The sequence below is a fragment of the Oncorhynchus masou genome, chromosome 13, assembly GCF_036934945.1.
Source record: "Oncorhynchus masou masou isolate Uvic2021 chromosome 13, UVic_Omas_1.1, whole genome shotgun sequence".
Lineage (NCBI taxonomy): Eukaryota > Metazoa > Chordata > Actinopteri > Salmoniformes > Salmonidae > Oncorhynchus > Oncorhynchus masou.
The window spans coordinates 66,821,646-66,836,261 of NC_088224.1; the positions used below are offsets into that span (position 1 = coordinate 66,821,646).

Genomic DNA, 14,616 nt, shown 5'->3' on the forward strand with positions numbered 1-14,616 from the left:
TCTGGGTAGCCACCTATTAGTGGCCTGTCTTAGTATCACAATTAGACGGTCGTATTGACTTGAGTCGGTAATGAATGATCTTTGCATACACACACTTTAGCTAAAAAAAAACCTAATGCAGGATGCCCAGTATTTTGTGTGCCTGTACACACAATTGTCACATGAGATCGCAGCCGAACAGACAAACTTCCTGAACGGGGATTTAGTGGTAAATACCAGGAAAAGTGGTCCAGCAGTGGACCCAAAGTTCATTTGCCACGTGCACAGGATACCACGGGTGTAATAAATGTAATCATTATAGCAGCAGCATAGGTGTGAGGGGGTGTGTGCGTGTGGCTGTAAGTGTATTGTGTCAGTTGGTAGAGTCCTGTGGATCACCTGAGGGAGAGCAGTAGTTAGCCATTTACCAGTCTTATGGCCAGGGGATAGAAGCTGTTTCGGAGTCTGTTGGTCTGAGCCTTGAAGAACCGATACTGCCGGTCTGACGTGAACATGGTAAACAGTCCATGTCTCTGGTGGCTGGAGTCCATGGCAATTTTTCTGGCCTCTCAGACACCGCCTGGCATGTACGTCCAAGGTGGCTGGGAACTCGCCCCTAGTGATGCGCTGGGCCGTCCGCACCACCATCTGTAGGGCCTTCCGGGCAGTTGCCATACCAGACAGGATGGGATGCATGCCAGCAAAGCCACTAAACAATACAATAATTGCACTATAATGGTGACAAACGGTGCCCACAAACTGTTAGGGCCTCCATAAAGCTGTCCCAACACCTTACTACTGCTACACCAGGCTTTCAGCGGAGCCTTGTCTCAAATCAAAGTTTATTTGTCACGTGCGCCGACTACAACAGGTGTTGACCTTACAGTGAAATGCTTACTTACAGGCTCTAACCAATAGTGCGGAGAAGAAGAAAAAACTGTAGGTAAGTAAAGAAATAAAACAACAGTAAAAAGACATTTGAAAAAAAGAGTAGCAAGGCTATAAACAGACATCGGTTAGTCAGGCTTATTGAGGTAGTATGTACATGTGGGTATGGTTAAAGTGACTATGCATATGATGAACAGAGAGTAGCAGTAGCGTAAAAAGAGGGGTTGGCGGGTGGTGGCACACAATGTAGATAGCCCTGTTAGCCAATGTGCGGGAGCACTGGTTGGTCGGGCCAATTGAGGTAGTTTGAACCTGAATGTATAGTTAAAGTGACTATGCATATAAAATAAACAGAGAGTAGCAGTAGTGTAAAAGAGTGGTTAGGGGGGCACACAATGCAAATAGTCTGGGTAACCATTTGGTTACCTGTTCAGGAGTCTTAAGGTTTGGTGGTAAAAACTGTTGAGAAGCCTTTTTGTCCTAGACTTGGCATTCCGGTACCGCTTGCCATGTGGTAGAAGAGAGAACAGTCTACGACTGGGGTGGCTGGGGTCTTTGACCATTTTCAGGATCTTCCTCTGACACATGCCTGGTGTAGAGGTCCTGGATGGCAGGCAGCTCTGCCCCAGTGATGTACTGGGCCGTAGTGCCTTGCGGTCGGAGGCCGAGCAATTGCCGTACCAGGCAGTGATGCAAACGGTCAGGATGCTCTCAATGTTGCTCTCAAGGTTGCAGGATCTCAGGACCCATGCCAAATCTTTTTAGTTTCCTGAGGGGGAATAGGCTTTGTCGTGCCCTCTTCACTACTGTCTTGGTGTGTTTGGACCATTCTAGTTTGTTGTTGATGTGGACACCAATGAATTTGAAGCTCTCAACCTGCTCCACTACAGCCCCGTCGATGAGAATGGGGACGTGCTCGGTGCTCCTTTTCCTGTAGTCCACAATCATCTCCGTAGTCTTGGTTATGTTGAGGGATAGGTTGTTATTCTGGCACCACCCGGCCAGGTCTCTGACCTCCTCCCTATAGGCTGCCTCATCGTTGTCAGTGATCAGGCCTACCACTGGCAGAGAAACAATTAATTCAGCCTTATTTACGGCCTTTAAAAAAACATGGCTGACTTGCTTAATCAAATGTGGTTTCTACTGACAATTGAGATGTACAAACTATGGCATAAGGGAACGACAAGCAGATGAGGCAATCTGTAATTTCAATTAAGACATTAATGAGCGAGCGATGATGGACAGTCATAACTATTTGTTCAACACTTTTACAACGACAGAATTCAGAACATGGGCCGTTCTTACAGTGTACTCCCTGTACAACAAGTCAGAACCGTAAGATAAGTAAAGGGGGCATATAAACATTGAAAGCTCTTACAATATTCAATGATTACATTTCTCTAAAACAGGTGAAATTAAGGTGAAAATAGACCATTTAGGGTGAGGCACATTGACATGCAAAGACCCAAATGGCGTTCAAAAAAGGTACATCGTAATAACATTTGATGCGTTAAATAATGTGTACTGAATTTGCACGCCTCCACTACTATCAGTAGCACTAAAAGCTGTACAAAAAAAGTTGGCAAACAAGCAGACACCGGCCACGAATGATGTTTACAATACCGCATTGGTGAAAATAGACAATTATTAGGCTAAGGCACATGGGCTACTAACATCTTACTACACAACATACACTTAGTATTACTTGCTTAGCTACAGTATACATATCTCCCTTGCATATTACATAATTTATGCAACAGCATACAGGTCATTTTTGGACTCGCCTTGTGAAGGTGGCGCGGTGGTCTTTTGTGGGCCATCAGTCTGGCAATCTCTGGATTTATTGTGGGAACTTGTGGGTGTGGGGGGGGGCAGGCTCACATTAGTAGTTACTTTACAATGCATGCAGTTAGCCACTGATTCCTTCCAGACGACTAATTGTTGAACTTGCAATTTCCAATTTGTTGTGTAATCTTTGACCGATGAGCAATATGGATATGTTTTATCTATCATTTCTCTTCATATAACAAGGATTTAAAAGGATTTGCCAGTAGATTATCGACTTGATTCATGATGACTGGTAGCTAAGACTTTGAAAGTAAGATGTTGACATGATCAGTACAATCAAAGCTGCTGTAGATATCAAATCAAGTTGTCATTTTATCTGTGGTCAATGACAATGAGCCTTCTTGGAATGGCACTTGTAATAATTATATGGCAGGACTCAAAGGGCTGAAATTTTGGATGTCTACCCTTACTAAGGACTAAAACTTGGTGATGAAGTACTGTCCCCATGAGTGACAGAACACTGAGCAAATCACGGTGCAATGCTCCCATTTTCTGCTGGCTCTCTACCACCACAGAAAGCACTGAGCTCGGCTGAAACACCTGCATTTTGGAGCTGCCTTACTCAAGAAAACAGTGTGTGTATGCAGCTTTATTAACAATTATATATATATTTTTTACATTGTTTGCAAACTGATGTGACATGTATTAATGCCAAAATAACATGCAAAACAGGCAAGCCCCCCAAAATGTGGTGTGTATGTGTAACAGTATAGCCTCTGTCTCTCTCCTCGCCTGGGCTCGATTTCACATCGGTTACATACATATAATTTTATTTTTTGCGCTACACATGTGGGGCTCAAAACAGGTGACCTGCCCTGAATGAGAGGTCACCACTGCATACACAGCAGGACTTTGACTTGATCAGTTCCTGTGTGTGAGAATCATGGGAGGTCAGTGATTTTCATGGGAGGTCAGTGATTTTTGTTACATCATGGTTGCTTCCATTCACAAGAGGTGCCACTTAAATGATTGGTTTGGATTTATGAAACCCTTGGTCTTGGAAAACAGTTGAAAATAGATGTCAATCCAGTAAAACCCACAAACAAGCATAAAGATACATGATTGTTAATTACCTAAGTGCAAGAGGTATGCTGTCCACAAAGTAACAGAGCAGTTACTGCTCAGAGTTAAACTGAGGGAAATTACTACTCACCCAACAGCCAGCCAGTTGGCCGAGTGTCCACGACCTTTTGCCATGTGGAGAGAAAAGCGTACCATCTCTTTATATAGCAAACGTTTTAATTGCTCTTGTTTCAAGCCACCCTGCCCAGTACCACCTTGTTTATTAATGAACCATTCCACCATGCCCTTTGTCTGACGACTTGTACCTTTATGATGGCAACTACAGCAAATGTTTGAAACACGGTCAATAAATTACATGTTTCCCTTTACATTACTTTAAACAGACATTTGTGATGACTAATACATGTATGGTGGTAAATATTTTGTATTTTATTAGGATCCCCATTAGCTGTTGCAAAAGCAGCAGCTACTCTTCCTGGAGTCCACACAAAACAGGAAACATTACATAATACAGAACATCATTAGACTAGAACAGCTGAAGGACAGAACTACAAAAAAACAATGGCACACGTAGCCTACATATCAATGCATACACACAAACTACCTCGGTCAATGATGGCTGGTTGCTAAGGCCACTGATCCAGAGACCGGATCATAATATGAGAATGACGGCTACTCTACTAGTTTGCAAGCTCAATACTTTGTTGTTCTCGGCTGGTGATTAGCTATTAGGCAATGATATGATAATAATATATAAACGTGTTGTCGTGAACGGACACAGACAAATCGTGGATTAGGAATCCATGGGAAAACGTGTAGTTTGTGATGAGAAAACGTGTAGTTTGTGTTGTAGCATTATGAAATTTAATGCCAGTATGTCAAGTCATTTCAATACTCCATGTCGGGTTTTATTTGTTATTTTAGTGTATGGGAGGGAATACATGTGTGGGCGGGCTTATATTGTATGCTTTTGGCCCTGATTTGTTACCTACTATACTCAGCGCCATCTTGTTGCAACTCCTCTACGTATGTGGAAGAGTTTCTACGAGGGGTATCCGATTACCTTTTTCTTCAATTTTGCTGACTGAAGTACTGGATCCTTACACTGAAAAATAAAGTGCATAGCCTGTAACATTCGCTTAATTTTTGCTTGTAACGTTTAGTTTCCAATACGTAGAAGAAATGAGCATCGAGACGCTTTTAGAAGCAGCCAAGTTTTTGGAATTGCAAGCCCAGCAACAACAGAAGGCACGTGGTATGTAAAGGTTACAATCAATTATCGTTTTTTTTTAGATGCTTTCAACGTTACGATTTAAAAGGATCAAACTAATTCGTTATTTAGATGTGTCAAATCTATAAGATTATTCTCCTGGGAAAAGATCATCTGCATGCATTTAACCTCAGTCATTTTTTTCTTCATAATTAAACATTTGGTTCATAATGTAAGATTAAGTGCACAGTTGATTTGTATTGCCTTTGTTTGCGTTGTCGGTCGTGACTAATCAGACGTCCTTGTCTCATATGTCTTGAGCAATTGGAGGTGTGATTTCAAATAGTAGCCTATTTCAGATTGGATCATTGTGCTAAGAAGTTCGCTACAAATATATCATTTGGATGTGTGACAGGACACAATGTAGCCATGTGAATTCTACTGCATTACAAACTCGTCGATCGACGCGCCTCTTATCAAATCTTGAAACGATCGTGTTTATTTGCAGCACTGTTTCCAACTATGAGCTTTCGGCCAAACCATGTAAGTTTAACATCTAGCGACGACTTTTAAGGTCGTATAGTAACCTTCTTCATTATTTTACATTAAAAAAACTCATCTCAGTAAAGGGCGGTGGCGACGCGAGTGCTGAAGACGTTTTTACATCATCTGACCTGACATATCAGGGGATCATATGACAGATTCAGGTTTCCCTCTCGGCTCCTGTGGCGCTCAATCTTTTGAATTCCTAAAATTGCTGTATGAATACACCATTACATGTATGTGATTTCGTACATGACACTATTTAAATTGAAATGTAGGCTAGATAGAACATGCCTAGTAAAGAAACCTTCGGCTAATCGCTGAATGTTTTTTTGCTTGTTGCTGGTGACGTGTCCAAGTTGACCACGCCCCATCTGCAACGGGGGCCGCCCCTTTCACCACGTGCATGCTTGGCACTCCTACACTCAGAGGCCCCCTCGTTCCCTCCCTGTTCTCTTCTCTCTAGTGCTGCTGTAGATCAGTGTGGAAGAAAGTAGGGCAGTGTTTCTCCCCTTCTACTGTACTCACTCCTCTGCTATGTGCTTTGGTTATATAAGCGGAACTACACATGTTTTTATCCCCAACCTATCAAGGCCATAGAGCTAAACACAACCAGACAACATTTCAATAGATCTTTAGTAGTAAGTCAAGCAAGCAGTGCAAACATTAATCAAGTTTTTCCTGTACTTTTGAAAGGGTGTATGTTATTAGATAAGAACACGTGGTAGGTAGTCTTGAGTCAACCAATTTACCAATGAAAATAGTGTTTTAAATGACACACTAATGCAGTAATGTTATACCAGACTTGACTCTCACCTGGATTCACAAAAGTATCTTTTATAAATGGCACGAGAACGAGGCTATCCTCAACTATGCCTCTGATCTTACTGGAAACCATGGAGTGGGCGTCATTCTCTCACACCTTAGGTCAATGCTTTCACATCTGATTACTCTTTGGTTGTGAACCAAAATGGTAAAAGAAACGACAACCCCTTCCTCTACCTCATCCACAGCTGTGTATTCACCAGTCATTCGTTTGCAGAGAGAGGACAGGAGTTATGACCTGTGTACATAGTCAAGTCATTAAAAACTGGTGACTTTAATGTTTCCATAGTGTTTTACCCACTTCATACTGTAACCAAGTCAAGGCTCATCCTATATAACTACTGTTGTACACACCATTTCTATTAATATGTCTATACACACCATCATATACACTGACCAGAAATATCAACGCCACATGCAACAATTTCAAAGATTTTACTGAGTTACAGTTAATTTAAGGAAATCAGTCAATTTAAATCAATTCATTAGGACCTTATCTATGGATTTCAAATGATTGGGAATACAGTTACCCCAGAGAGGGACGTGGATCAGAAAACCAGTCAGTATCTGGTGTGACCACAATTTGCCTCATGCAGCACGACACATCTCCTTCACATAGAGTTGATCAGGCTGTTGATTGTGTAATGTTGTCCCACTCCTCTTCAATGGCTGTGCGAAGTTACTGGATATTACTGGAACACACTGTCATACACGTTGATCCAGAGCAACCTAAACATGCTCAATGGGTGACATGTCTGAGTATGCAGGCCATGGAAGAACTGGGACATTGTAGCTAATGCATGTCCATACCATAACCCCACCACCACCATGGCGCACTCTGTTCACAACATTGAGATTGGCTAACTGCTCGCCTACACAATGCCATACATGCGGTCTGCCATTTGCAAAGTACAGTTGAAACCGGGATTCATCTGTAAAAGACCCTGGTGAGGATGACAAGCACGCAGATGAGCTTCCCTGATACGTTTTCTGACAGTTTGAGCAGAAATTCTTCGATTGTGCAAACTCACAGTTTCATCAGCGGGCAGTGTGGCTGGTCTCAGACAGATGTGGAGGTCCTGGGCTGGTGTGGTTTCACGTAGTCTGCGCTTGAGACCAGTTGGACGTACAGCCAGATTCTCTCAAATTAAGTTAGTGGAGAAATTGACATTCAATTCTCTGGCAACAGCTCTGGTGGACATTCCTGCAGTCAGCATGCCAATTGCACACTCCATCAGCTTGAGACTTCTGTGACCATTGTGTTGTGTGACACAACTGCACATTTTTATTGTTCCCTGCACAGGGTGCAATTGTGTAATGATCATGCTTCTTGATATGCCACACCTGTCAGGTGGATGGATTATCTTGGCAATGGAGACATGCTCACTAACAGGGATGTAAACAAATTTGTGCATACAATTTGAGAGAATATATTTGAGTTTTGTAAACTTCCTGGGCTCTTTTATTTTAGTTCATGAAACATTCGGGAGCAACACTTTTGCGTTTAAAAAAATATTTTTGTTCAGTGTATATTTATATTCTCAGACTCTGACATTTCTCGTTCTGATATGTGTGTATTGTTAGGTATCACTGCACTGTTGGAGCTAGGAACATAAACTTTTCGCTACACTCGTCATAACATCTGGAAAATATGCGACCGATACAGTTTGATTTAGGAGTTTTGACACCTCCACTGCCTGTTCAACAAATGACAAGCTCACAACACTCTGCACTTAAACGATGGTTTAAGTATGTCATGGGTTTTTAAAGGACCATCCTTCTCAGATGCATGTAGAGGAGGACTTATTCCTGGCTCTGTTGTTAACTAATACTGTGTTTGACCTTTGAATCCTACCCTGGGACTGTGACTGAGCAAGGACTAACCAATCCAGTCCTTCGGGGGGTTTGGCCTAACCAATCCAGTCCTTCGGGGGTTTGGCCTAGCCAATCCAGGCCTCCTGGGTTTTTATGGGTTCTTGAATGTGGGAGAAGATCACTTAATGGACTGAATCTTCTCAGGACTGCTGAACTTTGACTGCACTTTGTCACTATTGAGTGTACCAGATAGGCCTGAGGTAGAGGTTAAACACTGATGACGGTGTTTACACTGATGACAGTGCTACAGTGTGCACTAATGAATACAACCCCGGGTCTTGGACATTTACATTTCTACTAACTTAAGTAGATCTAGTTCAGGTCAGTATAAAGGCAAATTGTTTATTTCTAGATAAGGAACAAACATACAAAGACCTCTTCTGATCAACAATTTACTAGTGTTATAAAAGGCCAACCAAAATGTAGTTTCAGTTTGAGCCGCTCTGTTTAATCTTAGTAGGCAGTATGTAGAACATCATCAACTCTTCATATCTAAGACCGAGGAGGCTTTCAATGTCACCGTGACGATCTGGCCTCTGCTGTGCTGGGGAGAGTAGAGGTGTTGCTTGTTCCTATTGCCTGGCTCTGAGCAAAATATGACCAATGTCTGTGTTAACTGCAAAATCATGTTCCGTGCGTGCCTTGGCCTCTTTTGGAAGATGCACAGCCAAATGGCATTATTATGACAGACACACACATACACTGTTATTTATTCTTTGAGACTTTTCGCTTTTGTCAATATCTTCGACTACATGCAGCTTCACCCTCCCTGTAATCAGGTAAATTACCACAGCTTGGGCCCAATCCACACACTGTTGTATGTCCTCAATTTATCCCACGCTTCTGGGAAGTTTTTCTGAACAACCCAATTGAATCAAGTCTCCCACTGAATTGGATATTGTGGTCTAAGGAAAGGGAACATTGTGTAGCTAACGTGCTGTAATGGCCATGTTTAGCTCGGATCTGCTCAACCTCTTATCGATGTAAAGGGTGGCTGTAAAGCTCTCTTGTGTCTGACGGGTTCTAACACCACTGTTACCATAGCAACTGGACAACCCCCTTCCCCCGCCCCCATAGTATCTACACATTGAAACGCATGCTGTTGGTGATTCTCCAATCCGATTGGATGAAGAGAGGTAAGGTCGTTGCTAGAACTCAGGGATTCAACCCCCCCCCCCCCCTCTCTTCCTTTGTCTCTCTGGCTTGTCCAGGTTGTCGTCTTTTCTCCCCCACTCTAAGACGAGAATGTGTTGAAGGAGCTAGGAAAACGCAATTGGAGCTCATTCTCTAGGACCCCACGTGGACCTAATGTTAAGAGCATCAGTACTGAAACGTTCTAACAAGCAAGTTGCTTCCATAACAGACAAGTTCACGGAGCGTTTTGCACTTCAATTGTTCAATGTCTTCAATCTCAGTACTGCACTAACATCAACACAATGTGTTTGTTCAGTTTTCAGTCCCAACATTGGGTTAGAGGGCTGAATAAAAGCTTTGTCTAATTGATTTGCTGCCACAATACATTTTCTGATGTATTTCCAACCGCGTCCTGCAGCTCTCTCTCTGAGGGCTTTCAGTAGATGTGGAGATATCACACATGGAATTTTCTCAGAAAAAAAAACTATTCTGCTTCAGCTCAAAGTTACAAATACTTCATTACAGTATTTAGGTCTACACATATTACAGTCGTTGCATATGGGTCCCCAGTAAGAAGATTAGTTTGGGGAATTACGGAAGCTTGCAATGTCCCAACAGAACATATCCCTTTTTACATGCCAGTATGACCTGGATTGGGCAAGAGGCATAAAACCTGCTTTTACTTGAACACACTGACCTTGGAATATACCCCACTTCCTCTTCAAAAAAAAAATGTCTCACACTGAGCTCAGCCCAGCTTTTACCACACATGCACTGTCAGTCCTCCTGTCATACTGCGGACCTGTGTGTAAATCCACTCATAAAAAGAATAAACAGAATTTGAGTTTTGTCTTGTAGCCAGCCAGTGCCAACAAGAGCAACGTTGTATAAATATAGGACTTTGGCTGCCTCGGAAATTGCACCTATTCACTATATAGTGCACTACTTTTGACCAGGGCCCACAGGATTCCCTCAAAGACAAGCTGCTTTAATATGTCAATTCTTCTAACTAGTCTCAAGGTTCTGGCTGGCAAGGCATTGCGGCTGCATTATACGGCCCTTATAAGCTGGCAGAGGTCCAGGAGGCAGGATGAGGTCTGGCTGCAGGTCTGGTATGAATGTATGTCAGCATTGTAAAAGCCCTATTGAGGTGTCTGGCATCACATTTCAATTCAGAACATGCAACATAAGCTGTAAACATGGTGTGCTAGCTAGGTGAATGGATGGCAGAATGCTTCCTTCCAGCTACCCTAGTTTTCCTCCCCTGTTTTTGTTCATTGATTGTAGTATTCATTGGGAGTGAACCTGGCTGTCAAACTCACGAGATGGAGATTAGTCAAATGACGCTGGAAATGTTGTCAGACATGTTTCTGCTGGTACCTAACCTATGCTGCTTGACCTATTTGAAAACGATGTTCTCTGGTCATGTTAGAGGTCATTGCTGTCAACCCAGTGGGTGGTGGAAGTCTACATTACCAGAGCTAACCTAACTGCAGTCCCAGAGCTATGGAGGAGTTTTCTTTTTTTAGACGGTCAAGGTGGCGTATGGAGAAATATTTTTGCACTTTTCAGATGTTCCTTTGTTGACGAAGCTGGTACAATCAAAATATTTATTGATAAATTGAATGAAATGCTGGTAACATTCTTGGCTCTTACGGTTGCTAACGTGCTCTAGCCTGTAACCATGCCTTCTTTCTCTCCCCACAGAGGAGAATGAGCTGAGGGAGAAGCTTCGCCTCCAACAGCTGTCTGACCACACCCACAGGCGCAATGATGTCACTTCCTACTCCCCCATCCAGATGAACCATGTGACCCGAGCAGAAGAGCCCTGCCCCCATTCGGAGCGCCGCCCCGCCCCTGTCCCGCCCCCACTGCCACCCCCATCCATGCCCATTACTGTCATCCCTATCCCCATGATGACCTCCAACCACACAGGTCTGCCCCCCACTGTCCCAACCCCCTCCTCCACCACCCTGTCCCCCCAGGCCGGGGCAGCACCCTACCTGGCCTCCCCCAGGAGAGACCCTCACTCCCCAGGGCACGACCACCAAGGACAGGGTGCACTTTTGGCTCTCTCTCCTCAGGTGAAGACAGACCACTCCCACCACTTGCCTTTGACCCAATCTGGCAACCACAAGCAGAATCGCCACCACCATCACCTTCCGCAGATGGTTTCCCCCCAATCTGGCAACCATAAACTGCTGCAGCAGCAGTCGCCCCAGCTGGTGCAGCCCTACCTTGGCTCCATCGTCTCAGCCCCCCAGCTGCATGCCTTACTTCCCCAGCCAGGGCCCCCCCAGACACCCCGTGGGGCCCAGACCAGCCCTTTTGGGGGCCGTGGCAGCCCCCCTGACCTGGACGGGAAGAAGAGGCCTGGAGGGTAAGTGGCCAATTTTGTTATTTATAGGAGAGATGGTTTGCACTTTGGTTAGATTTCTTTTTTTTCCTTTTGCATCTTTAGTTTTCCTTTTTTTTGGGGGGGGGGGGGGGTATTTTGTAGCAAAGAGTGTGTGTAGATGTGATTGTAAGTCACATGTTGAGTGGTAAGGTAAAAACGGTATCAGAAATCACAAACCATGAAAAGTCACGACACTGAAGGATTTTTGGACTAAATAACTCTTGGATTATGTACTCTATAATGAGTGTCCTGATTGGTCAATTGAGTGGTAATCAGATCCAATTAGCTGCCTGTGCATATTATACAGTATATTGTTAAAGTAAAGTAACAGAGATGATGGAGTACTTTTATATTTGTTGGTTGATTTGATTCTTGTTCAGGGAGTCTCGTCGTCTTGCCCATTCTGGACACCCAATCTTATAATGTGCTCCGATCTGTGCTTTTACAGGGCAGGGACAAGAGAAGTACATAACAAGCTTGAGAAAAACAGGTGGGTGCATCTCTCTCCCATGGTCACCTTTTATTAAACAGTGGATTGAGCTCTTTGCACAGGGCAGTTTAAGGTTATGGTGAGATTAGGTGTACACTATTATTGCCCACGTCTTTTTTCAACCGACTTGCTTGCTTACTTCTCTGTCCTGTTCTAAGAGAGAAATTATACTCTCATTTATTCACTAATGTCTAATCTATAGATATGGCATTTGTCAGACAATAATTGGTCATATCTTGGACTTTCAATATTCTGATTGTACTTCCCTGTACTATAGTAGTAGGGTTATAATGGCCAAAAACAGGACCAAGCAGAGGAGTTGTTGCCTTACCCCTGCCTGTATCCTTTAACACAGACGTTTTACCACGAAAACAGAAACCTGTTCAATATGTCTCATGTTAGTAGTAATTATTTATTAGCCCTAAATGGGAAATTGGTTTGCAACATTTATTTCTTTAAAGAAGCTGAATGTGTGAAATCAGACCTCATCCTCCCTCTCACTAAGACTTCTCTCTCTACCCTTCTTTCATCCCTCCATCCCTTACTCAGACGGGCTCACCTGAAGGAGTGCTTTGATACCCTGAAGAAAAACATCCCCAATGCAGATGAGAAGAAGACCTCTAACCTCAGTGTCCTGAGGAGCGCCCTCCGATATATACAGGTAAGCAAGCTAAAATAACTGCATGGTTGAGCAAAGGACTACGATGGAATTGAGTTCGCTGTTGAATTAAGTGTAGATTTTCACTCTGCGTTTTCACCATTTGAATGTGTGGATTTTCCAGTTTTCTAATGTTACCTGTTTCCCTGTCATGGGAAGTAGTCAGTTTTGTGTCGTATCTCGTAGGCTTTGTTTGAAGAAAGTAGAGTGTAATTATTAGTAGTTTCGACTATTTCAGCCACACCCATTCCTGACAGGTGTATTAAATAGAGCACACAGCCATGCACTCTCCATAGACAAACATTGGCAGTAGAATGGCCGAACTTAAGAGCTCAGTGACTTTCAACGTGGCACCGTCATAGGATGCCACCTTTCCAACAAGTCAGTTTGTCAAATTTCTGCCCTGCTAGAGCTGCCCCGGTCAACTGTAAGTGCTGTTATTGTGAAGTGGAAATGCCAAGGAGCAACAACGGCTCAGCCCCGAAGTGGTAGGCCACACAAGCTCACAGAACGTGACCGTTGTCTCATTTACGTGTAAAAATCGCCTGTCCTCGGTTGCAACACTCACTACTGAGTTTCAAACTGCCTCTGGAAGCAACTGTAGCTTGGCTACTCAGGAACATTCACTGTCTTCTTGATAAGCAAATCCAGTGTAGATTTGGCTTTGTTGTAAGTTATTGTCCTGCTGAAAAGTGAATTCCTCTCCCAGTGTCTGGTGTAAAGCAGGTTTTCCTCTAGTGCTTAGCTCCATTCTGTTACTTTTCATCCTGTAAAGCTCCAGTCTTTGCTTATGTCAAGCATACACATACCATGAGGCAGTTGCTCATTGATCGGTTGTTGGCTTTGCATTTAGGCCAGGTTATTATTATTATTTTTACAGTATTACTTCAGTGCCTTTTGCACACGTTATTCTGTATATTTTTGTTCTTTTCACGCTGTCATTTAGGTCATTATTTTGGAGTCACTACAATGTTGTTGATCCATCCTCCGTGTTCTCCCATCACAGCCATTGAACTCAGTAGCTGTTTTAAAATCACCAATGGCCTCATGGTGACATCCCTGAGCAGTTTCCTTCCTGTCCTGCAGCTCAGTTCAAAAGGACGACTGCATATTTGATGTGTCTGGGTGGTTTAATACATCATCCAAAGCATAATTATTAACTTAACCTTGATAAAGATATATTTAATGTCCTTGATTTTGGAATGAGATATTCGACAAGCCGGTGTCCATGTCATGTAATGTGCCTTTTTTTAATGTGTGTGAATACTTGAACAGATTTACTAAATTAAACCCATTTTTAGCAGAATTCTTAGTGATATTTGTAACCTACTTTTATATCATTTTTCTTTTTCGGGTGCAAACTTTTTACACAAACTAACCCCCGCCAACAGGGACGGTTTTGTCCCTGTTGCTGACCCTTGGTTCACTGTCTGGTGGTGTTGCTAGGAACCATCTGAGCATTGAACTTTTCTGTTGCTTCTTCATTGTCAAGTGAAGATTGCCTAGCCCTTTGTCTCCTGCTGATTGTGTGTGAAGTACTGTATGCCTGATCCACCACTCCTACAGGCGGCGGCTTGTGTGGGAAACCTGTCTGGGACAAAATTGGTATAAACGGCAGTTCATTTCAGATTAACTAAGATGATGATAATTCTTATTTATTTTAGTGCCAGTAGGCTATTGGAGCTGCTTTGTATATCCGTAGCTCCTTGGTGTTCTTGGCAATGTCATTAGGTCTGGTTAGGTTA

General features: G+C 43.2%; 1 protein-coding gene across 2 annotated transcripts in view; it reads left to right on the forward strand.

The window, feature by feature from the left end:
- The first annotated feature begins 4,730 nt into the window (after positions 1 to 4,730).
- LOC135552875 (max-binding protein MNT-like) overlaps positions 4,731 to 14,616 on the forward strand; it is a 29,621-nt gene continuing 19,735 nt past the window's right edge. Inside the window, exons 1-4 of one of the 2 annotated variants that reach the window (XM_064984797.1) lie at positions 4,731 to 4,993; positions 11,033 to 11,705; positions 12,172 to 12,213; positions 12,763 to 12,874. In XM_064984797.1, the coding sequence (XP_064840869.1) occupies positions 4,921 to 4,993; positions 11,033 to 11,705; positions 12,172 to 12,213; positions 12,763 to 12,874 (900 nt within the window). In that variant the 5' untranslated portion in view covers positions 4,731 to 4,920. The remainder of the gene's footprint in view (positions 4,994 to 11,032; positions 11,706 to 12,171; positions 12,214 to 12,762; positions 12,875 to 14,616) is intronic. The other variant, XM_064984798.1, reaches the window with a different exon arrangement.